The sequence below is a fragment of the Anopheles coluzzii genome, chromosome 2 (assembly GCF_943734685.1).
Source record: "Anopheles coluzzii chromosome 2, AcolN3, whole genome shotgun sequence".
NCBI lineage: Eukaryota > Metazoa > Arthropoda > Insecta > Diptera > Culicidae > Anopheles > Anopheles coluzzii.
The window spans coordinates 103,618,890-103,643,319 of record NC_064670.1 but is presented as its reverse complement, the minus strand read 5'-3'; the positions used below and the strand labels follow the sequence as shown (position 1 = coordinate 103,643,319).

The following is a 24,430-nucleotide window of genomic DNA, read 5'->3' as shown; positions in this document are numbered from 1 at the left end:
CAATCGATTTCCGCTGCCAGCTTAGAATGTGATGGACTTGTTGGGCTGCTCATCAAACAGTGATTGATTTATCAGGATTGTAAAAAATAATAATGTACCCCAATCGCAGCCCTCACAAACAAAATGCCATTCAGCAAACAATTTTAATCACATTTTTATCGCCCTAATCGTGCTAATTATTCATAGCACAATACCGTGGACCCGCCCATCATTTTTAGATTAATAATGCTGCTTATCTAATCGGATCTTTTTTTTGTTTTGCTTCGGGTTAAAGAGGAATAGCAAAATTGGATGAGTTACACCTCGCCGCCGTGATGGTATAAACTAGTGATGGGTAAAGTTGGCAAAAATCCGGAGTCAACTCCGATCCAAATCCGATAAATTCGGAATCGACTCCGGAAGGTAGGTATGCGCTGCAATTTTCGCAGTCGTTCAGAATCGTCCGAAATGGCCCGAAGTCGTCCGGAGTCGTCCGGAATCGCCCTGAGTCGCCCGGAGTCGCCTGGAGTCGCCCGGAGTCGTTCGGAGACGCCCAGAGTTGTTCGGAGTCGCCCGGAGTCGTTCGGAGTCGTCCGGTGTCGCCCGGAGTCGGAGTCGTCCAGAATCGGCTGAGAAAAAGGGATGTGTTATCCGGAGACATCTGGAGTCGGCCGAAGTTGGCTGGTATAGGAAGTGCACGCGCAAAGTGAAAGACAAAAAACACAACGAAAGGAAATGTCTAATCACAAGCACATTAAACCACACGGCTCCTGTTGACGACTCTGGACGACTCCGAACGACTCCAGACGAATCCAAACGACTCCGGACGACTCCAGACGACTCCAAACGACTCCGGACGACTCCAAACGACTCCGGGCGACTCTGGACGACTCTGGACGACTCCGACTCCGGGCGGATCTAGTGGTTTCATTTTGCCGGAGTCGGAATCGGACTAACAATAATCGGAGTCGGATCGGAGTCGTGGGTGCGCTCCATACAACACATCACTAGTTTAAACTCACCACATTACACAGCTTTAGTCTCAACAGGAAGCAGCCCCGGCTACTGCTACACTTCATACGCACACCTAGACACTGCTCTGCAGGTTGTCCACCGTTGGGTGCAAGACAAAAAAAACAAACACTCTAATTTATCTGCGGTATTAAAAATGCATGAGCAAAGCGCAGAAAAGGGGATAGTATAAATGCTGAATACCCGTTGAATAAACTTAAAGCACGGATAGGGAGGTGGAAGAGATTGACAGCAGCAACCGAACAAAGAGAATGCTTTGCAATGTTAAATACAGACTGAATAATGCTTACTTTTAGCAAGAAAAGCTGACCCAAAAATGCCATTATTTTCCCTCTATTATTACATCATCAGCAAGGAAAATTGTCTCCAAAATTCCAACCATTCCAGACCGCACCTGAGTCATAAAGTGCACATAACGTGGGGCTGGATTTTTCAATTATCACTGCACTGCCATCGCAATTACTATCATCGACCCATTCGCACACACGTTCACACGTTCTTATCTATCGTACTAAACGGGCAGCATAATTTCCTGTCTCAAAAACGACACGGCCACGTTGAAGAGGACCTGCTCTCATCTATCCTTTCCCTCCCCAATACGCTGTACCGTACGAAATAAAAAGAAGAAAACCCTTTTAAAGTGCATTTCCCCAGACAGTAGCAGACAGGAATATCGATTCGTGACGACGGCCGCCCTGCCCTCCACCAGAGCTCGACGTGCACGATATGGTATGTGTGTAGCAGAGTAGCCGGGGAACTGGGTGTGGAAAAACGCAACCAACCACCCACAGCCACATTCGTTGGAGACGGGAAAAGAAAAGCGCAAAAAATAAAACCAAACTCCTCCCAAACGGATGTCCAAAATGTTGCCGAGAGTGGCCGTTGTTGTTTTTTCCAGCCCCAAAAAAGGCTTTAACTGGTTCACTTCCGCGTTTCCGGTTCCTTTCTGGTCCGAGGGTTCGTTGTCCAATGGCGTGTGTCTTTGTGCGAGTGTGCGTGTGTGTGTGTTGTTGCGACTTTTCTTCATTTCCATTTTGAGTGCCACCAAGTGGCGATGTGAATGCTGCCACCCTTAAAGTGTGCTCAAGTACTGCCACCACCTTCACTCTTCCCCTTTCATATATGCCTTTACAGTAACACGCTCATTTGTTGTGTTTCTTCTCTCTCTCTCTCTCTCTCTCTCTCTCTTTCTGTCTCTTGCACCAAATAGGGAGAGAGAGAGAGCGAGTGATCGAGTTATGCTGTCAACGCGTTTGTTTCGTTTCATTACTACAGGTACGTCTCGTTGTCGTCGCCCAATCAACAATCAGCGAGCACAGCTGTGCCTGGTTCAACTTGACGATTTTGTTTACACAGCAAGCAATTTGTTTTGTTTTTTTTTTGCAGCGAGGAAAAACGCTTTTCCATGACACCAACATTCGCATCTAGTTAGCCCCGTTTTCGTCACGTTCGATTGACTACTTCCCTTCCCAGAGTATATTTGTGCAGTCGCAATCGTTCATTCACGCCAAACTGTCCATCGAATCGAATCGAGTCTATCTCCTTCCTTTTGCTGTCTCTCACTCCATTTAATCGTCCCCGATCGATCAGCACGTTATTTGTTCCACAAACACACGCGGCAGTTCGTAATGTTCGTGTAGTTCGAAATGAAAAAAAACTAAAACAAAAGATATCAAAACCACACCGACCCGGCAAGAGAAGGTTTTGCTTGGAATGACTGCCACAGCCAGGAACCCCAGGAGCGACTCTCTTGACTTCTACTAGAACTCGTATTCTTCTCTTTTGAGACAGCCGGCAAACTGAAATCTAACCCCAATCGACGGTGGCGGAAGTTAGCCCCCCCGCGGGGCGGCGGGGCCACATTATTGTATCATGTTTCATTCGATTTTTGCCCGCAGCGGTGTGTGTATATGTGTTGTTGTTTTGTGCTAGCGGTTCTTCCTCCCCAACACATCACATCTAAATCACAGCGAGGGAATGAAACGATTAATACAAAAAAGGGATACCAAACACACTCGTCGTTACAAGTTTATTGCCATGTTCTATGAGTGTTTTTTTGTTTTCTTCGATCGGAACGTGCACTCAAGGTGAAAAACTATCTTTTTCCCCTGGAGGTCCTACCGCGCGACCATCATCGCCCGCCCGGTGGGTGGTAGAGCCTGTTAATGGTTTTCCTTACCGTACAAACTGTGTTAAATAATACATTCATGTCGTGGTGTGTGCTGTGTTTACGGTAGTTTGAAATTAAATGGAGAAATTGTTTTCCGTTTTTTCCTTCTTCGTTTACCTACGTTTAGCATAAATAACACCGATTAAAGTTTTATGTAGATCATTTGTACGATCATTTGAAGGATGTTGGTGATGCACTAATAGGAATGATGTTAGCATAATCTTTTCTATTAAAAGAAACAAAGATAGGAAAGTGTAAAACCAAGAAATCAGCTGCAAAAGGATGCCATACGATAAAGGTTAAGTTTAACGAGCATAACTATCTAAACCAAACACACAAAACAACCACTTCGACGAGTAATATGGTACAGCCACACAGTATGCAAAGCTAAACAATACATAATTATGCAGCATTAAATTGTATCTTCGGTCTATGATTTCTTACCGAATGAGCAAAAAACCGCACTCACCCGCTCCGGCCAGTTCCAATTCGCAGACAGTTTATACTATTTAAAACACACACACACTCACACACACGCTCGCACGTAGCCCAGTTTCGCTTTGGTGATTTACTTCGTTACGTTGAACTTGAATGTCTAGGTCTGGGGCATTGGCTGAGCAAGAGCAATGATCATACCCTGTGCTAACCCCCTGTGCAGTGCCCCCAGCTGCTACACACTAATGGGCACCTTCGCGACCAATCGCGAAAACAATCCACCGTTCGATCAGCCCGAGCGGTCCAAGAAACGGTCAATTACACGCTTTTGCAGTGCTTCTCTTTTTCTCTCCAGCTCTCTCTCTCTCTTTCTATTTCTCTGTATTGGCCGCTCCAAAGCGTTATTAATTATGCGTTAGTAAACAGTGAACTTCACCCCCCTTAAAAGAGTGCGTGTAACGGAAGCAAAACAAAAGCTCACTTTACCCCGCATTTGCCTACAACTCATGCAGCAATTTGAGTGGGGAAGGTACAAAAACGAAACCCTTTCTCTTTGACTTTTGATTTTTTCTTTTCTATTCGATTGGAATTTGGCATACGCCACCATCACCACCCAGCCGGGCACAACATTGTTCCGATCGTTCCGTATCGATCATGGTCCGATGGGATCCAACTTTCCTTCGATTGGATACGAACAGTTTGCATACTATTATTATTATTATTATAAGGGGTTTCTACTGGCTAGGTGAAGGAGAAGGGAGGAGAAATGTTGAACTAGTTCCCAACCTGATTTGTAACGCATGTTCGCTTCGGTTATTATTGTTTTCACTTTAAAGCTTCTCAGCTTCTGCTTCTGTTTTGTTAGTGCACTTTTTGACATCCCAAGTTCAGGAGTCTTCCACAAGTTTCGTTCATTTTTGAAGATCTTGAGTGTGAACTCTTCGGTAAGAACTCAACGAGTTCTCAATCAGATATCTATGAGCAGTACGCGATCACCTGTTATTGCAGTGCAACATTCATTCGTTATCACCAAAATGTCCTCCAAAGAGTATGTCTTCTTGATTGCCTCTTATAAGATACTCAAGAACTCATGATCTCCAAAATGTCCTCCCTAAATAGTTAATAAAAAAGTCTGATTTACCGCTGCCCACCTACATCTCATCTCATTAAACATACAAACAGAGAACAATACAAATGAATTCCTCCACACAAACTCTCGAGAGAGTCACCTTCATTTGAACCCCTGCTCCATAAAAATAGATCAGACAACGTCAGATTGTGTGCCAAATTCTGGTACCTGGCTAACCATTAACCCAACAATCCACCCACCACACCAAAAATCCACCTTTCAATCGATCGTACACTCGAGCCATGCTTACGAAAGGGTGTTTCCTACTCCTCCAGAAAGTCGAACGTTTCCTCCACTTTAGCATAAAACCCGATTGCGACGCACCGAACGAACCAAACCCATCCAGCACCTCCATCTATGGTGCGACAATCTGGGGGCCCCGAGTACACTGGGTCGTATAAAGCCCACGCACACTCGCAGACACCCCAGATGCTGCGCGGACGCAACAGAGTTGACGCAAGCTGGAATCTGACGAGTGTGTTTCCTAAGAATCTCAAAGACCCGAAGTAGAGATGCCGATTCTGCAAAATGTGCCGTAAGGATGGACGTGGTCATTTGAAGACAAGATCCCAAGAATGTACTCTTACCCATACTACTCTTCGTTTGCCCTCCCCATTTGCACACCAGACATTGTAGTTAATTTTTCAAACTTTCTGTCAATTTTGCTAGCTCCGACAGCAAATCGATCATTAGGGGAAGAGAAACACAGCAGTTCGGTATTGCACACAATCCGATTTTAGCCGATCTTCCGCATCTTTACCCACCCCGCTTTTTAGTCGTCTCACCTCGCTAGAGATGGTAATTAAGCCCACAACCAACCATTGTGGGACGGACAGACCGGGGAAGAAAACAACATGTAAAGTAATTAACTTAGAACCACAACACACGCTACCTCTTGGTCCGCTTTGATTGCGGCGCCCGTACAAATATGTATCAACGCTCTTTAGGCGGTGCCGTACCTGGAATCTAGTTCTTCTTTTTGTTTCGCCCTCTTCTCCCAACGTGATCATCATCAAACGAAATCACTTAAAATGCAGAAAAGGGGCCGCGCGCCCGCGTGTATAAAGGCCGCCAACAGACAGCCGGTTAGAGAGGCGGTGGCAGATTGCATGTGTAAAATCACCTAACTTTGAAACGTTAATGAATGAATAAATCCAAGAATGAGTAAAGCGTGAAGCGTGGCTTGCGCAAAAACAACCGAAAAGAAGCTGCCCACTCAGGAACAGTAACGCAAAAGAAGAAGGAGGAAGTATAGTGAGCAGCACACACACACACAAAGCGATCGTTCAACGATCGCCAGTAATAATCTCAGGTTGTTTTCTTATGATGCCTCTACCGTCTACCCATCTCTATTGCATATGGCTCGCCCTCTGGTTGCATTCTGCTGCTCATAATTTCAGCTCCATTGGCCCACGGAATGGAACAAAACTCATCGGCAACGAGGAGTGCATCCCCCATTCGCGATGCGGTGGGTTATTGTTTTACTGCATGCAATCATTGGTTGGAGATGCAGTTCTTCGCCATGCAATCGTCTGTGGCCAACGACCAGCACCACTTGCCGCTGCTGCTGCTGCTGCACTGCCAATTATCGGACATCGGTTCACTGGACGGGCGCAATCATCAAGCAGCGTGTCGAGAGATCAGGAACTTGGGAGGGCAGACAAGTAAGTTTACCGGCCGGCCGAGTACGGCTGAGTAACGGAGGTAGATTGAGTGGTTTTTTGGTATGTGGCGTATTGCAAATGATAATTTCATCGGAAGCATTATACATTTCTTTGCTTATATTAGCTTGTAATGCTTCTTACAGTTTCAAATCTGAGTATCGTCCACCAAATGGCAACTGAGATACTAAGATGTTGCTAGATACTAAGATCTTGTGAAATTCCCAAAAAGCTAGAAGATCCTGGTGAAATTAAATAGATACACAGTTTATCATCATTCTATGCATGTTGAACATATCTCTCTCGTTGGAAGATCATAGGAACAAGATCCTATATATGGTAGAATTGAGTTGAAATAATGAGGAACTGAAGAATCCTAGCCAAGTTAATCCAGTTCCTTATATAAGCATATAGATCTTTTAGTTTATTTCCAGGGAAGCAGTAGTATAAGAGGCGCATCTTGATGACACAACACTTAGTGCTGATAGTTATTGAACCAAAATCTGAAGTAATCCTATCTAGCCCAAACCAAATGCTAATAAAATAACAAAGAATCTTTGAGTATGAGTCCATATTAAGAAGATCGACAAACAAGATGTCCAGAAGGGTATCTCCAAAAAAGAAGGGAGTTGTGTCTCATAACTAAAATGCTTTAAGCCACATGCCTGTAGCCACAATAGAACCAACGACAAAAAAAAACTCTGTTTCTAGCATTTTTAATGAAATGTCCCTGAAAGATAGCCGACGTCTAAAGAACATTCATAAGCGTTTTGAACTCGGGCAACAGAAAATACGTGAAAAGCAGCATTAATTATACCAGATATACAGTCCAATGTCTCACAGATATCTAATAGCTTTTGTAATTTTAATCAAATCAATACATCGGTCACCTTATTAAATGACTTTGATCCATCTAGCCCAAAAATGGATATTTCATCCACGAATGACAGCCCAAAGACCCACTATTTAAGCTTAACATTTGAAATTCCGATGCGTCTGATAAATAATTCGATAAACCTCTGAAACATCTTTGCACCTTCCCTTACAGATATATCCACGTTATCTCCTTAAATCACTCCTTGGAAACAGCTCAGCAACACACACCCCTTGCAGATGATACCCCAAAATTCACACTCGATAGATTCGCGTCCCCAACCACCACCTTCACCGGGGGGCGGGCAAGGCAAGAAAGCGCAGCTCAGCGATCAATTTTGCACGGCCCGTACACCCACCGGCCCCAATCGCAAATTGCATCCCATTTCACGTCACTTTGCTGGTTAAGCGCATCCGGTGGAAAACTATCTCCAGTCCCCTTTTTTCCTTCTCCCGATCGTTCGAACGTAACATACGTACGTAGGAATTGCGATATGACAACAACCAAAACAGCAAGACGATCCAAATATATTATCTTTGTTTCTCTTTCTCTCTCTATTACAATGTCTTAGATCAGGGAGGAAAAAAGCATCTATCATGACGCTGGGTGGTTTGCTGCACGGTAGCAATTCCAGTGCGCAAACCCACACACACTCCGTGGACAATCGCATCAGGACGCATATCTAATCATCGTCACCCAGCGGGCGACACCGATGTGTGCGCAACTGTAAAATAAGCGACTTACCCACTAATGTGGCTAGGCGAGCCTATTAAAGGCACTTTCAGCGTGGCACACAACGCAGAAAGCAGCGAATCAAAAGAAAAACTCCCGACTAAGCGGTATCAGTGTTTCTGTAAAGTCTGAGCCGCTCATCCACCAAGTGAAATTGCACCAATTTGCCAATTTCTTTATGGCGGGCTGGTTCCGGCATCGTTCCGCACTCGCGTACTTCACACACTTTTTTTCTGTTCGCTCTCTCATTGCGCTATACGATTCCACCTAATAACCTTTCGCTAATACTTGTGAGCGGCCCGCGGAGCGCACTATAATCAAACACATTCGTGGTGATTGATGTTGTAAAGTAAAGGGAAGACAAAAAACAAAAGCCTCAACACTCACTGGACATAGAGCAGCGGCGTTTTGGCAATGGAAAAACGTTTTAGAGTTAGAGGACAACAAAATCAAACGTTCAATTGATGGGCACTGATCTTAAATTAGCCATGGATAATAAAACAATTCGCGGGAAACAACATTCCCGGGAGACTGCTTTAAAACAACGGACAAATGATCTACGTCTCTTCACGTTTGCCACTTTTCACACACCACACACAGATCGGCAAAAGATATATTGCAATGACTGAATTGATTTCTAGATTTCCTGGCAAAGCATAAACATATTCAGCATCAAAATGTCTGCGAAGCATTGCTTTTAAGCTTTTAAACAAATACTTCTGTGTCAAAACAAACACCAAAGGGCGTCTTTTCACGCACCTGTCCCGTAAATCCAACCGGCCGGCGAATGACGAGGCAAATCCTCCCCGATCAAGCTGGCCTTCTCGCCTCCTTCCGAAGCGATCAATCCACCTCTTCACACAACCTCAACCTATCCCCGGACGATGATCATACCACCACCACCATCAGCTAATTTCCTTTGATCCGCTTTCTTCGATAAGCGATCCCTCCTGTCCATCGTGCTGCTCATCAACTCCGACTAATGAGCAATGAGTGGAAGTGAAGCTCGGGGCTCTGTTGCTTCTACTGTTCCTACGAGTGTTGCTGTAATCGTTCCCATTAGCTGGGAGCCAGTTTTCACCCGCTGATGATGCATGAAATTGACATGCGGGGAAACGACCGAAGGAGCGTACAAACACACACCACACACTCAAGGACTCCTAATTCCAAAGGACCCAGTAGTGTTGTGCGTACATTCGCCGAGTTCGCCGTTATGGGTGAGATTTATGCAGACATTCCATGGGGTGGGACACGTGCTTGCGCCGGTGGAAAGTGCACCGGTTTTACATCGCTTTTTATTGCCCTCAACGAGAGGGAGAGCTGGGAAGACTGAGACCCTTTTACAATACAATGTCCGGCTGCAGGTGTTGGGCGCTATTGTAGTTGCGTCCAGTGAAGCGTTAATAGCCGTTCTCTCGAAATGGACAGTCTGATTAGGTTGTTTTCCTATTTTGGGAAACACAACTCGTCGAAGGAGAAGCAGAAGGGGGTTCTGGCGTTAAATACCTTCCTAACTGTAACTCTACTGCGTACAGAGATGCATTACGCAGCAAAGAAAGGAATGTGTTGCTTGGCGATTGTGACGATACAATAGATCAAGACAATTAATAACACGGTACATAGATATAGAAGACTTGGAAGATACTAGGCAGTTCTCTATAAGGAGTTGAGGAATCATCAGACACTCATCAGTGTTAGACATGACCTAAACTCATGAGAGTGACTGGACTGGACATACAAAATCTACAATATCTTCTTAGCTTAACCCTCGTCCAAGTCAAACCAACTCCAAATTAGTGCCAAAGTCACACTCGATAACTTCAACAAAATACACTTCAACGCGTGATTTACGGTCAGATCGAGAAGACGGATAAAGTCAGTGGAGCTTTATAGTCTGCTCCGCCGATCTTTAGCGCTATCGTCTGATTCTTAAACGTTGCCTTTTAAAATGCATCATTATACCAACTTCCTGTACCTGTTCTCCCCCGGTGCTACCTTCCTTATCATCTCTGTGCAATCTAGCGTTGAAGTTTAGAAGAAATATCACTGCAAAATAGACTCCACATCGTCCAGCCCGTACGTTCCATTTACGTTTCCCGCGCGTGTTATTTTGCCTTCTTCGTGCACCACACACATTACGCGATAGAGTGCACCAGAAACCAACAAAAACAACACCTTAACACACACACACACTCGCCACTAAAAGCAATAGCTGTAACAGAGGCATGAAAATTCATTCGTTCTTACAGGCCCGTATTGCAACCATAGCCATATTGCTGCATAAACAATGTCGTTTCGTTTCTCACCTCCTAATCCCGGAGCGTCTCCGGTTCCTCCGGCAAGGGAAGCCGAGCACACAATAGCGGTAAATGCATAATTTGTCCATCATTTATGAAATCATCTCGCTCTCGCACGGCAAACTCATTCCACCCCTTCAAAACCCAGGTCTGCGTCTGCGTTACATCGCTGCAGCTGTGGAAAGAATCAAAACTCAGCATCTTTCCCCGGGGGCCGGCATTAAAGTGGCATTTCATGGTACCGAGCGGGTCCCCATTCCAGACCTGTCATCATTCCTCATCTTCTCCGCAAACACACACACACACGCGCGCAACCACACGCTCCCACCGTTGGCCTTGAGATGCAGTGGGCCCAAAGCGGGAAGTGTGTTTTGCTGGTGTGTCGCGTGTCGGCCAACCCTCCAAACATCGAAACGGCTAACGGCCAGTCGAGGCAGCAGAACTGGGACACGGGACCGACCCACCCGTTCGTAAAGAACCAGTTCAGTAAAGTGCTCACCAAACAGTGCCAAACATATGTGCGCAACATACACACAGCACAGGCGGCATAAATGTGCATCGGGAATTAAATGCACTCAATCAACGTTCCCGGTTGGACTCAAAGAAATTGTGTAGGAACGTCTTTTTTGTGGAACGTCTGTGTGGTTCAACTGGTTTTTCTTTTAGACTTCTTCAACTTCTAATGCGTCCTCCCATTTCTTAAGACCGTATTCGAAGCCGCTTCGTTTCGAGCGATTTTTAAGCGTGCGCGCGTGATCTTCACTCTGCCGACATTTCCCAGATCGGCTTTCACGGTTATGGATTATTACTGCCATATCGTTACGAGAAAGGGGTAAACGGCTAAACGAGACGAGCCTTTTGGAACCGTTTTTCCATCAATTTGAGAGTTGTACAATAAAGATCGTTTGTAATAATGATGATGATGATGCTGGTTCACGAACCAATCACATCAATTAGAATAGCCGTTTTAAGAACATTCGAATGGACATGATTACAAGCTACGGATTATGTATCCTTTTCTTTTGGGGCGGAATTTAAATGCGTTGCTCCTACGGGGAGTTCCATTCCCATGCCGGAGGATGTGAGTCAGCTTCGACATAAATAATTTCCAATCAACAGAAGCTTCTCCAAGCTTTTTGAACGAAATTGAATAACATCTCAATCTCGGCACGTATTACCCTGCAGCGGATTATTACTGCATCACAATCATGCTCTAATTGGTTTCTCGGCAGTGCTGTCGAATAAAGTCACACCAAAAACCTTATCCAAGATGTTAATCCAGAAGAATTGTGATGCAATACGCCCTCTCCTTCCCATTCCGATTCCGATCCAACAAGCGTTCTGTTCGTCTGGATTTTGTCTTAGCCCTCTGGCCTTAAGTATGCCATCGCGTCATTTGCCAGAATGGTGCTGTGCTGACCTAAAAATACAAACGTACACAAATCCATTAATTCCCGCGTGGTCCTGCTTCACTCCAGGCGTATACGCAACAGCAGCTTACGCCATGTTGCTGTCATTTACGCTTATTACAAGTATTACCGGCTGCGAGCGCAGACAAACACACACACTCGTAAGTAGAAACACCTCGAGGGTCAAGGCAAATTTTTGCACAAAAAGATAAAATCGCTTTGAGTTCCTTACTATTTCCCTGTCCCTGTGCGAGTTCCAACTGCGAGAAAGAACGGCATTTCGGCACGTGGAATGGGAATGGGCGCAAAAAAAAGCATCAGCGCGTCCGCGAGAGAGTAACTCCCGCTGGAAGCCAGTTCCCGGGCGATGTAAAACTGGTTCCGGACCAAACCGGAACCGGTTTTGTTTTGGTTCGACTTTTTTGAGGTTAAGGCTCCCGGCCGCTTTGGTTGGCGTTTCGATTGACTGCGTTTTGCTGCGGACATCAAAATTGATAGAGGCGGACACCACCAACCATGCGCTAACCTGAATAAACATCACAGACACATGTCGGTTGGTTTGGCGAAAAAGAGAAAGGCCCCCGTTTTTTCACTTTGAAAATAGTTCTTGATCGATTGCGCTAAAACGATTTAATGGAGAGAAAGAGAGAGAACAAACACAACACAGACAGCACAGTTACAAAACGGTCGATTCGTTGTTGCTTCTCTGTATGTGAGCGAAGGGGCGATCGTAACGAGTAAAACGGTGCAACGTGCCAAAAATCATTTCCTTCTTTTCCCTTTTCCTTTTTCGGTGCAAAAGAAAATTGATCATTGATCACCAACCCTGGTGTACTTACACACACACACACACAGACGCTCTTCTCCCAACTTCGATGGGGTTGTTTGTGGCGGCCGCCTCCTTCTGTTCCTCTCGATTGTTTCCTTCAATCTCGGTTTGACTGTAGATGAGCGGCAGCGGTTAGAGAGATGTTGGGATGTTTTGCGATCGATCAAAGCTTTTCACTAAACTGCTTCCGGGCACACACGCACACACACACACTCTCTCGCGGGTATGAACAGAAAACACTCAATACACGGTTAAAATCTGCAAGCCCATTTTTCGAAATGGACGCGGACAAGCTCAGCCGGCCTACTCTTCAAAATTGCATTTCGTTTTTTTTCGATGAACAACACACTCACTCACACACAAGTGCACCAAATTCACTTTTCAGCCTGTTGCTTAGTAGGCCCTGGGACGGCGTGTCGAAAAAAATAGAAAAAAGGAAATTGGGAATTAAAGGGAGGAAAAAAGGGAGCAACAAGAAATGCAAAAAGGGAAACAGGGGGGGGTGGGGTAATGAATTTCTCAATGGTTGGGGCGGTGGGTGGAAAACCTTCACCGAATCTGTTTTCCAATCGATTATTTTTGCAACCGCCACCCACCCCCACCCCCCGGCCGGGTAAAAGTGGGAGAAACTTGGTGCGATTTTGTTGCACGGCTACCACCGTTTAGTGAAAGGGAGCAGCAACCGGAAGAAAAGTTGGAAAGGGGAAAAAAGAAAAATGTCTTGAAAACTCCCCCCATTGGGCTGGGGGGGGGGGGTCTTTACTTTGAACGGCTCTGTTCCGTCTCAGCGATCGAAATATGCAACCAATTTGCATACGATTTATGAAATTGGTCTTTCAAAAGATTGGGGGGGGTGGGGGGGGAAGGTGGAGGGAGTGATGTTTGCAAGACTTTTCCTTTCTTTTCTTCTTTTCTGTGTGGGCATCTTCGTCTTAAAACGCATTGTTTCATTCACTGCTTGAACTGCCCGGTGTGCGTGTGTGAGTGTACGCGCTTCAAACACTGCCGCGCAATACAATCGTCGCCGCCGCCGCCGCTTGCGTAAAGCGCGTGTGTCTTGACACTGGCGCTTTTTCACGCCCACCCACCCACCCACAACACCCATGACCCTGAGAACGCACCACCGAATGAATTTTCCCGAACTACCGTGAGGGAAAATGACATCACTCCGCTGTGTGCCGCTGAAATCTTGCTTCTCGCTTGCACTATGGCAACGGATGGTGCGCACTACCACCACCACCTCTCAATCACCGTTGACCCACTGCTCGATTGCAACAGCTGCAATCGGGCAGCAGGGGGCCTGTCCGGTCAAGGAGAGTCGCAAGAAGGCGGTGGTCTTATCGAATATCTATGAATCATCAAAGAGGGCTGAAGAAGGAACTTTCTTGCAAGAGGGTGGCCATTTTTCCAGGAGGATATTTTTCTCCCTTTTTCCGACGCAAGCCCGTGTGCGTCACATCGGGAGCAGCATTCTTGCTTTTATTTTTACTCTTTTTCTCTCTATCTTTGGGATTTCTTTTCACTTTAGTCACAACAAAGGGTGATTGCACATATTTCATTGCACCAAACGCAGGGACAGGGCACACACACACACTCACGCGCAGGGCTTTTCGTTTTCCACACTCCAAACACCAACCAAACACACAAACTGGGGGAGGTTCGTTCCTACGCATTTTCATTCTTTTCCACTCTCACTCTGTTCCTCCTGCCGAGGGTGACGCACATACACACACACAGAGCCTACTACTTGTGCATTGAGGAAAACTGTGCCCACATACGACGACGACGCTCGCACACACAATCACATTCACTCCGTTGGCAAGGGTGCCGCCTCCCCTGTCGAGCCAGCCCGAGATGTGACAAACAAGCCGGTTACGTTTTCCCCTTTTGCTGGAATAAAAGGACCTGGCTGCCTTGTATCGAACGTACATTCCTGCACCGACGTCATCCACGAAGAAGACATTCTTTTCACCTTCAACACATGTTGTTTTTTTATCTACTGCTGCTGCCCTTTCTTCGCAAGCAAGTTCTATTGCGTGTCTGCCGGGAGTTGCCGTCCGGGAGGACAGGGCAAAAACCATTTGTCTCCACAAACACTTTTTCCTCTTCCTCAACACCAGCGCACTTTTCTTGCCACACCTGTCCACCGCGCCGTCTCGCACCAGCTCGCTCTACACCACGGACGCATTAATTATCAAAACCAAAATAAACGCGAAAAAGGGCATGCATTCACCAACACAACAAGATACCAGCACAAAACAGTTGCTTCGGACTCTTTTCGGAGAGTTTTTTATTAGCTACAATCACACGCACAGACACACACACATACACACAGAGACAGCCCAGACGATGGTCGGGCGCACGTCCACCCTCGATGCGTGCTGGAACAATAATAGAGAGAGAGAAACAAGCATACACAAGCGCCGTACCTAGCTGACAGCTTCCACTTGACAGCTCCGATCCCGTCGTTTCCCTTCCACTCCAAAGGTTTTCTCGGCCGCCCTTCACGCCCTTTCACGCAACAACACACCACCAAAAGCCCCAAAACAACTTGTAACGCACCCGCAGCGGGAAAGAGATGGCTTCGGATCGATAACGCTTTCTTTCTTTCTTTACCCGCTATTGGACTTTCCCATGTAACATTTTCTTATTGGAATTCACATCACTGCGAATGTTGGACGCAAGAACGAAGAGAATTACAAAAAGGAGAAGTGAAATAAAAATATTTAAAATAAATCATCCTATTTTGTATAAATTTCACTGCAAACACACACACACACACACACACTTCTTGCAGCATTTCGTAGCGTTACCTACCCTGAATCACCCGTTACGCACCTACTCAACCATCCAGCACTGTCCGTAAGCCCAGCTGTCAAACCCGAAGTAAACAAACCCGCTGTCAAACGAAAAGCCCGAAAGCTCGCAGCGCGCTGCAAATTGCACCCAAAACGTAAACAGATAAATTTCTTGTCCGGAAAAATGTTTCCCACCCTGCTGTATGGCCGCTGTGTGCGCTTGAATTGGAAATCGGTTGTGTTTTTAATGATGTCGCTAATCCTGTCACACATTCGCATCACCCAGTCGTGTGAGTAGTATTGCCCAGTGAACCATTCGTAGCTCAGCCGCTGAACTGTTGTTCTCATTTCTCGTTTCCTTTTACCCCACAAAGCAGCCGTTAATTCCAACAATCCTGAGGTTACTGTAAGTATAAAATATTCCTATTAATTAAACACCCCCAACTAATGCTTCTTTGTGTCGTTTTAGCCCACCAAGCTCGAAAAAATCAGCTCCGACACGGACCGATCGGCTGTAACCATCAACTCGAGTGTATGTACATGCAACAAAATCTCTTCTTACTCAATCTATTCAACAACAAACGCATCCGCTAAACCTTCTCCAACCACACCCATTTTGCAGTCGAAATCATCCTCCGACACTAGCCACTGCCCGAACGATACGCTCTGCACCGATCTGCCCAACTCCTGCCTGCAGTGCACGTACAACCCGCAGTGTGTGTACGGGGCGGAGATTAACGTGACCTGCGTGCCGAAAACGAACGTGCTGTGTCACGCGGACCGGCTGAAGACGGCGGCCCAGAACGAGATCAGGCGCACGATGGTGTGCCGGTACTGCTACCAGACGGAGCGCTGGGAGCACGGCTGCGAGCAGAAGGGTGGCTGCAACTCGATCGACTCGCAGTACAAAACCAACTGCACCGTGCACCCGGAGCTGCTGTGCATGGGCCATCGCACCTTCATGAAGAAGATCCCGTGCAACTGGACGCAGGGCTACCGGTGGTCGACCACACTCATCCTGAGCATCACGATCGGCGGGTTCGGGGCGGACCGGTTCTTCCTCGGCCACTGGCAGGAGGGCATCGGGAAGCTGTTCAGCTTCGGCGGGTTGGGCGTGTGGACGCTGATCGATGTGCTGCTCATCTCGCTGCACTATCTCGGCCCGGCCGATGGTTCACTGTACATCTGAGCGAATAGTAGCAGCAGCAGCAGCACCAGAAGCAACCAGTAGAAGCAATAATTGTGATACAGCAGTGGCGTTAGTATTAAACACATAACCACGCGAAGGAAGGATTAAAATTTTACGATTTTTTTATTGATTTTTTCTGGGTTTTACAAGTTTCGACATTGTTTCCGTGTCTTCTGCTCCAAAACACGCTCCCTCTCTCTCGCTTCGCTTCTTCGCAGCTTTACACGTTCCAGACCGAGTGTGTGCCGCGGCCACGGCTTCGAACAATCCGTACAGAGGCGCGCGCGCGTGTGTGTGTGTGGTACACGGTGGCATCACTTCCCGCCAAGGAAACCAGTTGTTCCCAGTGGGGGGACTAGAGGATACACACCAGCCAGTACACACACACACACACACACACCACGATGCACACGGTCTGCTCCAGGCCGCGAGTCCGCACGCACGCACGTGGTCCAATGAAACGTAATCGTCATCTTGCGCGATGTTTAATGCATTTTAGAAGATGTTGTTAAATGACGTTCAAAAGAAAATGTTGATGTGTTGTTTAAACACAATCGCCTCTCGGGTTCTTTTTTCTGTTGTTCCTTTCTCTCTCCTAGCTAGCTTTCGGGGTCACATTTGATGTTGAATCTGTCTCTCTCTCTGGACTGAATCTTAGTCCCTCCGTGGGTTGTGTTCCTCCACTACCGCTTGCCGTATATGTGTATGCTGTGTCGCTGTTGTTTTCTCTTTAGAGTTATGTTGTATCAATCGTTCACACTACTGTTTTCATTGCTTAAACATTAATAATGCGCTTCTTGCGTTTCATTTCATATTTTTAAGAGGATGCGTTGCGTCCATATAGCTTGTATGTGTATTTGTTGTTTTGCTTCATCGATTGGGTAGCGCTCGTATTTGTTTCTTTGCATACCGATTTTTTAACTCCACCACCTGCGCGCGTCTCGTTCTAAAACAACAACCGGGTGGATTTTGTTAGCTGTGTTCTTCTACAGTTCGCGTTCAACATACTACATTGCATATTGTTTTATATGTTTTACATGCTGTTTTTTATGAATATTCCATAGTACTTTGCTGTTCTTGTGTTATCATTAAATGTATGCTGTTCTTCACTAGATCTTTCTCTTCTTATCTTTCTTGTTGTTGCGGGTACTTGTCGCACACAGGCAAACTGGCCCCTTTCCTTCCTTCCTTTGCTTGGCATATTAAAGTCCAATCCTTGTCCATTACTACCTTGTTGCATTTTCTTACTTCTTTCTTTTTCTCGCTCCTTTTATTACACCTCTAGTACAGGTATTGTTCTTCTATGTATGTGTGTTTGTTTGCTTGGGGTTTCCTTATTTAATGTTGGAGTTTGCTTGCTTATTTATTTCTTCATTATTTTTTGAAATATAGTAGAGTTGTTTTGTTTTGCATTTTGTTGTATGCAGATTTTCTTGCTTTCCTCTCTTCCTTGTCTTCTCTCTCCGTGTTGCTTCGTTTGTTATTTGCTTATGTTGTTTAACTCTTGTTATCGGTTAACTAAATATATGTGTATGTTGTATGTTCCTTTTTTTCTTAGTTTCATTTCTGTTTCAAATTGATAGTTTAATATAAAGAAGAGGGTGGAAAACGCACACACACACACACTCGCACACTTTCTGGTGGCAAACCGATGTTTTGTGTTTAATGCTACACAGAATGCTGCGCGCTGTGTGCCTGCGTGAGAATCTATTGTAATGCAATCGTTTAAATGTGTGTTACTGTTTTTTTCTCTGTTATTTCAAATTCAAATAATACCACACGCTTCTTTTTCGGCTTTTCACACTCCTTTTGCTTTCTAAGAGTGACAGCAGCTCAAGCAGTGGGTTTTTTTTCTTTTTAATAGAGTTGTTATACACTGCTTTCAATTTCACTCCTCTTTTCCTCTAATACCAGCGCTCGCTTACAGACAATAAATGTGTATTTTGGTTGTATGAATAACTTGCAATCCTTGTTATTTGTGTGTGTTTTTTTTTTTCTTACTAAATTTCTTCTGTATGCCCATTTCTCGGTCTTGAACTTTCACACATGCACATAATTCATCAAAATCGAGGAAATGGTAAAACACAGGAAAAACACAAACCTTATCTAGTTTCTAATAAAATTTGCCTCACGCGCATGAGTTCCCAGTGTACCTGAGAGGAGAACGAAGAAAAGGGCTCCCCGACTGTTCGACTTGCTGTTCCATGCGCCAACGGAACTACTCACGTATATGCGGGCGCTCGGTTTGGGGCTCGGTTGATATTGGACCTCAAAAATCCCCAAAACCAGGAGCGCACAGGTACCACCATCACACAACACGCGATACGATCGAAAGACCCCGATCGAATGCTAAAAATATCCTCTCGCCGTTCCACGACGCACGGCCACACACGCAAGCTATGGGGGGGGTTTCGAGCAATGGCTGTCTATTTTCGAACCGAGAACGAGCGCGCGCGCGCTCTCATGCTCGCGCCGCCTACTGTTCCTTCGAATAGAAATGCCTGATTAGCCACGTTTGTTCAGAGTCTCAATACCAGCCGGGAGACGGCAGCAACAGTAGCCCTATCATCATCCCTCACGATACACCGTCGAATATGATAGATGCGCGTGAGACAGCATACAGAGGGCTATGTGTGTATGTGTATGCAGTGCGCTATTATAATAAAACAAACAAACACTACAAACTGATTTTAAAAGCAATAGAATCCAATTAAACACCTTTTTCTTTGTACGATCTTAAGCTTAAGGTAAGGATGTAGCGCTATCTAAAAATGGTTTCAAAGCCGGGCCCGGATTGCTGGGGGGGGGGAGGCAAAGGGGAAATGATTAAAAAAAAAGCCGGTCACAACACAATCGGGAGGAAAATCAAAACATCGCACAAACTGGGTATTGTGGGTTGAGCGGAAGGCAAAACAAGAGGCAAAATGGACAAAATGCAAATCCGCAAACGCCAATGAAAATAATTCCCGGCGCGCTTATCACGCACTGCCCCGGAAGGGAAAATGGCGACAGCCACAACACAACACGTGATCGCACGTGCGTGTGCGCGCACGCCGCTTGCATGGATCTTTTTTCATCACCTTCCGTTCGCCACCGATGCGCTTCCGGCTACTCTCCCACAGCCTACTAACTGTCCATTTGCGGATTTTTGCCATCTCTGAGCTTCTCGAGTTGTAACGTTCTCTCCCCCTCAGCCCCAGTTTCAGTTACTTCTGTTCTGTGTTGTTTTCCTTACTTCAACTAACGCAATTTCTACACAACCAAAGCCAAAAAGCCACAAACCGAGTGAGTGGTGCAATTGTTTCCAGCACAACTTCAAAGTTTTCTCTTCATCATTTCAGCGCTAATGGTAGTGTGTAATAATTGCTAACCTAACCTTCACACGCCACACGCAACGAGGCTGAAACGATAGTTGGATGTACACCTAGAATGGGTTTTCTTCCTTCGCCAAACGGTTCGTTTTTCGTTCCCTTCTCGAGCACATTTTTAGTTGCAATTTTCCATTCCAACCTCGTCACGCTTGATGGGGTGTGTGTGTGTGTGTGGTGGTTGGTTGCTGCTAGTTGCCACTCGGCTCTGCTGCTTTCGCCTCTACCTTTCCCACGTGCACACACTTTTCCTTGCACATACTAGAGAGGGTGTTATGTTATTTTAACTTCAAACCAAACCAACTAACAATATAAAATGGATCAATTGTTATTTGCAACACTCAAACGCACTCGCATCTTTTTTTTTTCATCTGGTTAATATAGCTCTTTTTGCGGTTTTTGCGTTATTACTTGACGGATGCGAACCAACACGGACACAACACACGTGGTGATGGTAGGTGCTGTCCATGCTTACTAGATTATAATTCCAAGCTTAAATCGTTTCTATGTTTGTTCTTCCAATCCCGTCCTGTTGCTCTTTGCAATTGTAGAGCCTTCTGCTTTACCGGCCGGTTTAAATTCCAGGAAGGAACGTATTTCCAAATGGGTTAAAAAACATTGTATTCCTAAAAAAGCAATCCTAAATTTGTTTAAAAACTCACTTTCAAGCGGCTGAACTAAATGAACCGAATTATGTATGGTTATATGTGTGGTTTTCTTTTTAGTATCGAAACAGTTCCCAGTTGCAAGCCGTTGTCATGTGTGAATGCATAATGCATAAAAATGCAAGCGATATTTACCGTGTTTGTAATATTAAGGAAATAACAACACAAGATTGCTCTCCCTCCACAGTCACACATCACAACAACACCTGAACCGAGTTCCATTTTCTGCACTGGTTTTTTGCTGCTTCTAACCCCAACTCTGCCACTTTTAACCCGGCATTACCCTCATGCCTTGATTTTAATCTTCATCTTCTTTTAATATGCCGCATATCATCGATCGATCATTCCTCGTACGAAGCCGCTGTCTCGATCGGATGGCTTGATATCTTCGTACACAGGGCTCCATCGGTAAACACCTGTGCGCTACCACTTTTTGCTTTGCTGAGGGAGGAGATGCTGTTTGCTGACAGGCAGTGTGTTCCGCCATCAGCCAAACACACACACATGCGCCACGGGATGTATCGATCGTCCTCCATTATAGCAAGGATCTTTCGCTATGCAAGGAGACGACGCACGTGTGTGCCCCCCTAAAAAAAACACGTGGCGACAGCAGTAGCCACTTGATATCAGCGATATTCTTATAGGTTTTTAAGCAGGCAGCTCATGATGGTGGTCATTTCCTTGACGGGTGGCTTTGCATCCCAGGGATCTTACGAAAGGGTAATTGTTTCGCTGTTGTACAAAAGAATAGCGAAGATAGACGCTGAGCCCCGCGAAAGAGGTGCTCAAACGAGGGCATTATTTCTTTAAATCTTACTATCCTTGCTCCTAACTCTGTACCTCCGTACCATGTTTTTAAACCAATTAAACTCTATTTATTACTCATATGTGTTCCGTACTTCCAATTTAGGGTCATGGGCTCCCCTGGCGGGTGTGAAAGCCCTCTTCCCCATATTTTAGCCTGTTTACGTTTGGTCGTTTGTAAACGATTATGTGCAATGGTGTGTGTAATGGGGTGTGTTTGTATGGTTAAAATTATTAAATCTTCTTCTTTTTTATTATTTTATATCTCCTTTCGTCTGGTTTTTATCCATTTCTCCGCGTCTTTTGCTTCCTTACTCTTCTTCTGCTTCTGCTTCTACTACTGTCCTACCATTTAGTCCTATCGAACATTCTATTATTCATCATGCACCGAGAGAGCCGAGGGACCGCCGAAGGGAGTGGGCGCGCGATTAGATAGTGATGGTCGCTCGCGCACACGCACGCAATGTCTTAGCTAGCTTGCGCGATGATCGAATCGGAGGAGGCGGCGATTGTGCGGCGGTCGGTCGTATCTTCGAGACCGCCTGCTTCTGTTCTGCTTGCTTCTTTGCTTAACATATGTATGCTCGCTTTGCTCTAACGACGTTCGCTAGTATGCTTTTTCTTCATATGCCTACTAACATACACACATACACACAAAACAATAGGCGCGGTAGTGGAACAAGTTCTCAGTTGGAACGCACGGGTTGTTGGTTCTTATGCTGGAGGGGGTGGTGGTGTACTTACGCAATTCTTTTCCATGCTGGGGTGTCGGTGCTGTTTCCTTCAACACCCAACATTCCTTCCCGTTGACGGGGGATGATTCACGGAGACGGAGAGAGATAGATGTTTCTCGGTGCATGTTGGTTGGCCCGCCCGCACGATGTTTGCGCCGGATGGTGTACGCGGTGTGCGCGGCGCGCCTCCGCTCGAGAGCGGCTCTACGCATACAGGATGCGCGCAGGTCTTGGTGATGATTAAGTGATGGGGGGTGGAGGGGGTAAGATGGCCGCCCGCCGCCTTACGCCGAGCTCTCGGTGGTCGTGTTCTGCACGGCACTGTTGTTGCCACCGGCATCGTTGCGCGGGCGCTGCGGGTTGCGGCCACGGCGCGGGAACCGTCCGCGTCCACCGGAGCCGCGGCCCTGCATGCCACCGCCCCGGCGCGGTGCCATCTGCTCCTGGCCGCCGCCGTTCTGCTGGTAGTCGGCCTGGTAGTCCGGTCGGTAGCCACCGCGGCGCGGTCCGGGCGGTCCGCCCATGCCGCCGCCGCGTCCACCGCTGCGATAGTTGCGGCGGAAGAAGCGACGCGGGCCGCCACCGCCGCGACCACCCTGACCGCGCATGCCCCCATTGTCGTCCATCATGTTCTGGTCCATCTGGCCGTTGTCACCCATCACCATGTCGCGGCGGGGACCGCGCGGTGCCGGGCGCGAGTAGTACGACTGGGCGTACCCGCCACGTCCACGGGGACGGTAGCGGCGCGGTTGCTGCTGCTGCTGTTGCTGCTGCTTCACGGACTGCTGCTGCTGCTGGGGCTGATGCTGCTGCTGCTGTTGCTGCTGGTGTTGCTGCTGCGGCTGCTGCTGCATCTGGCCGTCACCATTCTGCTGCTGCCCGTCGCCCTGACCACCCTCGAGCTGACCGTCCTTGCTGCGGGTTTGGCCCGGCCGACGCTGGCCCCGCTTCTGCCACCAGTGGCGGAAGCCGCGCCGCTTCTCCGCCGCGTACTGGCTGCCCTTCACCGGCTCGCCCTGCGGCCCGGTCACGTTGGCCGCCTCGTTGCCCTTCTCGCCGATCACCACGTCGAACTCGACCTGCTCGCCGTCGCCGACCGACCGGACCGCCTTCTTTGGGTTGTTACGCGCGATCGCCGACTGGTGCACGAACACGTCCTCCTGCGTGTCGCCCCGGTTGATGAAACCGTAGCCGCTCTTCACGTTGAACCATTTCACCACGCCGGTCACCTTCGTCGCAATCACCTCCTTCTGGGGCTGGGCGGGTGCGGCGGCGGCAGCGGTAGGGGAGCCGGCAGCGGCGCCCGGCTTCTGACCGGCATCCTGTTCCGGCGGGGAGGCGGGCTGTGACTGTGCCGGCTGGTCACCGGCAACCGTTTGTTGCGGCTGTTGCTGCTGTGCGGCCGGTTGCTGCTGCTGCTGCTGAGGTGCTGGCGCTTGCTGCTGCTGCTGCGGCTGCTCAACGCTGGTCTGCTGCTGCTGGTCAGCCATGTTGCGAAGGAAACGTTCTAGAGCTTACCCCCTTTGCTGCACTGCTGCGTTAATGGCGGCACGACAATCGACACGAGGGCGACGGATCGGGTGGAAAGATGGCCACGCGGAAACTGAGAACCGAAACTTTTCCTGCGAGCTGCCGCAAGGGTGTTACACGCGATGATGGCGGAGATGGAGGTGGCGATGGTGGTAGTGGTGGTGGTGATGTTCTATAACCTGCACGCACACCGCTGCTCGGGGAAGAATTTTCGCTGGAGACACGGTAATGCTCGGATCTTATGAGCGCGATTCCACTGGGCCTGTGATTTTAACCTGCTGCTGCTGCTGCTGCTACGATGTAGAGTTGAACGCGGTAGTCATACTACGTGGGAGCGAGCGTTTTTTTTGGATGGTGAAAATTCCAACGTTTTTCAGTTCGCCATCAAGAAGAGAAGCACATCACATTTCTTTTTTCGGCTGAAACAAGGTTGCTAGATCACGGGATGCGCCCGGCCGTCGGGGGAAAATGCAGCCAAACGTCAGTGCGGCGCATCTGACAGCTGGACAGTGGGCCGTGCCGCAACCGGCAACCACGTGTTTTTATTTGCTCGGAAAAACATTCCAATTGCATTTCTTTTTCGACCGCTGTCTACATTGTTCATGTACTATTTCTTGTAAAAATACCTTATTACACGCAAATAATAGAAATTCCGTTAAATAAGAAGAGATGTTAACTGCATGAGAAATTACCAAAATGAAGGAAATCTTCTCGAATGATCTGGCCGTGTCAGGAACTTGATTGTTTCTACAAGCATTGAAATAAATTCACAAAAATTACAAACAACATGTTTTG

At 47.1% G+C, this 24,430-nt stretch overlaps 3 protein-coding genes across 4 annotated transcripts in view; 1 reads left to right on the top strand and 2 right to left on the bottom strand.

Moving 5' to 3' along the window:
- Positions 1-14,952, bottom strand: part of LOC120947763 (WD repeat-containing protein 47) — a 65,300-nt gene extending 50,348 nt beyond the window's left edge. The window contains exons 1-2 of one of the 2 annotated variants that reach the window (XM_049606904.1): positions 14,877-14,952; positions 12,558-12,950 (exon numbers count right to left, since the gene is read on the bottom strand). The gene's annotated coding sequence lies outside the window, so the exon portion shown is untranslated. The remainder of the gene's footprint in view (positions 1-12,557; positions 12,951-14,876) is intronic. The other variant, XM_049606905.1, reaches the window with a different exon arrangement.
- Positions 14,953-15,440: 488 nt separating this feature from the next.
- On the top strand, positions 15,441-19,346 carry LOC120947493 (TM2 domain-containing protein almondex). Its single transcript, XM_040362860.2, has 4 exons — positions 15,441-15,635; positions 15,723-15,751; positions 15,815-15,877; positions 15,968-19,346. Exons 1-4 carry the CDS (start codon positions 15,530-15,532, stop codon positions 16,532-16,534), a joined length of 765 nt encoding a protein of 254 aa, XP_040218794.1. The 5' UTR covers positions 15,441-15,529; the 3' UTR covers positions 16,535-19,346.
- Positions 16,639-24,127, bottom strand: LOC120947491 (Y-box-binding protein 1). Its single transcript, XM_040362858.2, has one exon. The coding sequence runs from the start codon at positions 23,593-23,595 to the stop codon at positions 22,390-22,392; it is 1,206 nt and encodes a 401-aa protein (XP_040218792.2). The 5' UTR covers positions 23,596-24,127; the 3' UTR covers positions 16,639-22,389.
- Positions 24,128-24,430: the final 303 nt, after the last annotated feature.

Excerpts from the sequence above, each read along its gene's own strand:
- LOC120947493 (XM_040362860.2), top strand. The coding sequence starts at position 15,530 with ATGTTTCCCACCCTGCTGTATGGCCGCTGTGTGCGCTTGAATTGGAAA. Across the intron at positions 15,636-15,722 it reads CATTCGCATCACCCAGTCGT|CCGTTAATTCCAACAATCCT; the intron begins GTGAGTAGTATT and ends CCCACAAAGCAG. Across the intron at positions 15,752-15,814 it reads CCAACAATCCTGAGGTTACT|CCCACCAAGCTCGAAAAAAT; the intron begins GTAAGTATAAAA and ends GTGTCGTTTTAG.
- LOC120947491 (XM_040362858.2), bottom strand. The coding sequence starts at position 23,595 with ATGGCTGACCAGCAGCAGCAGACCAGCGTTGAGCAGCCGCAGCAGCAG.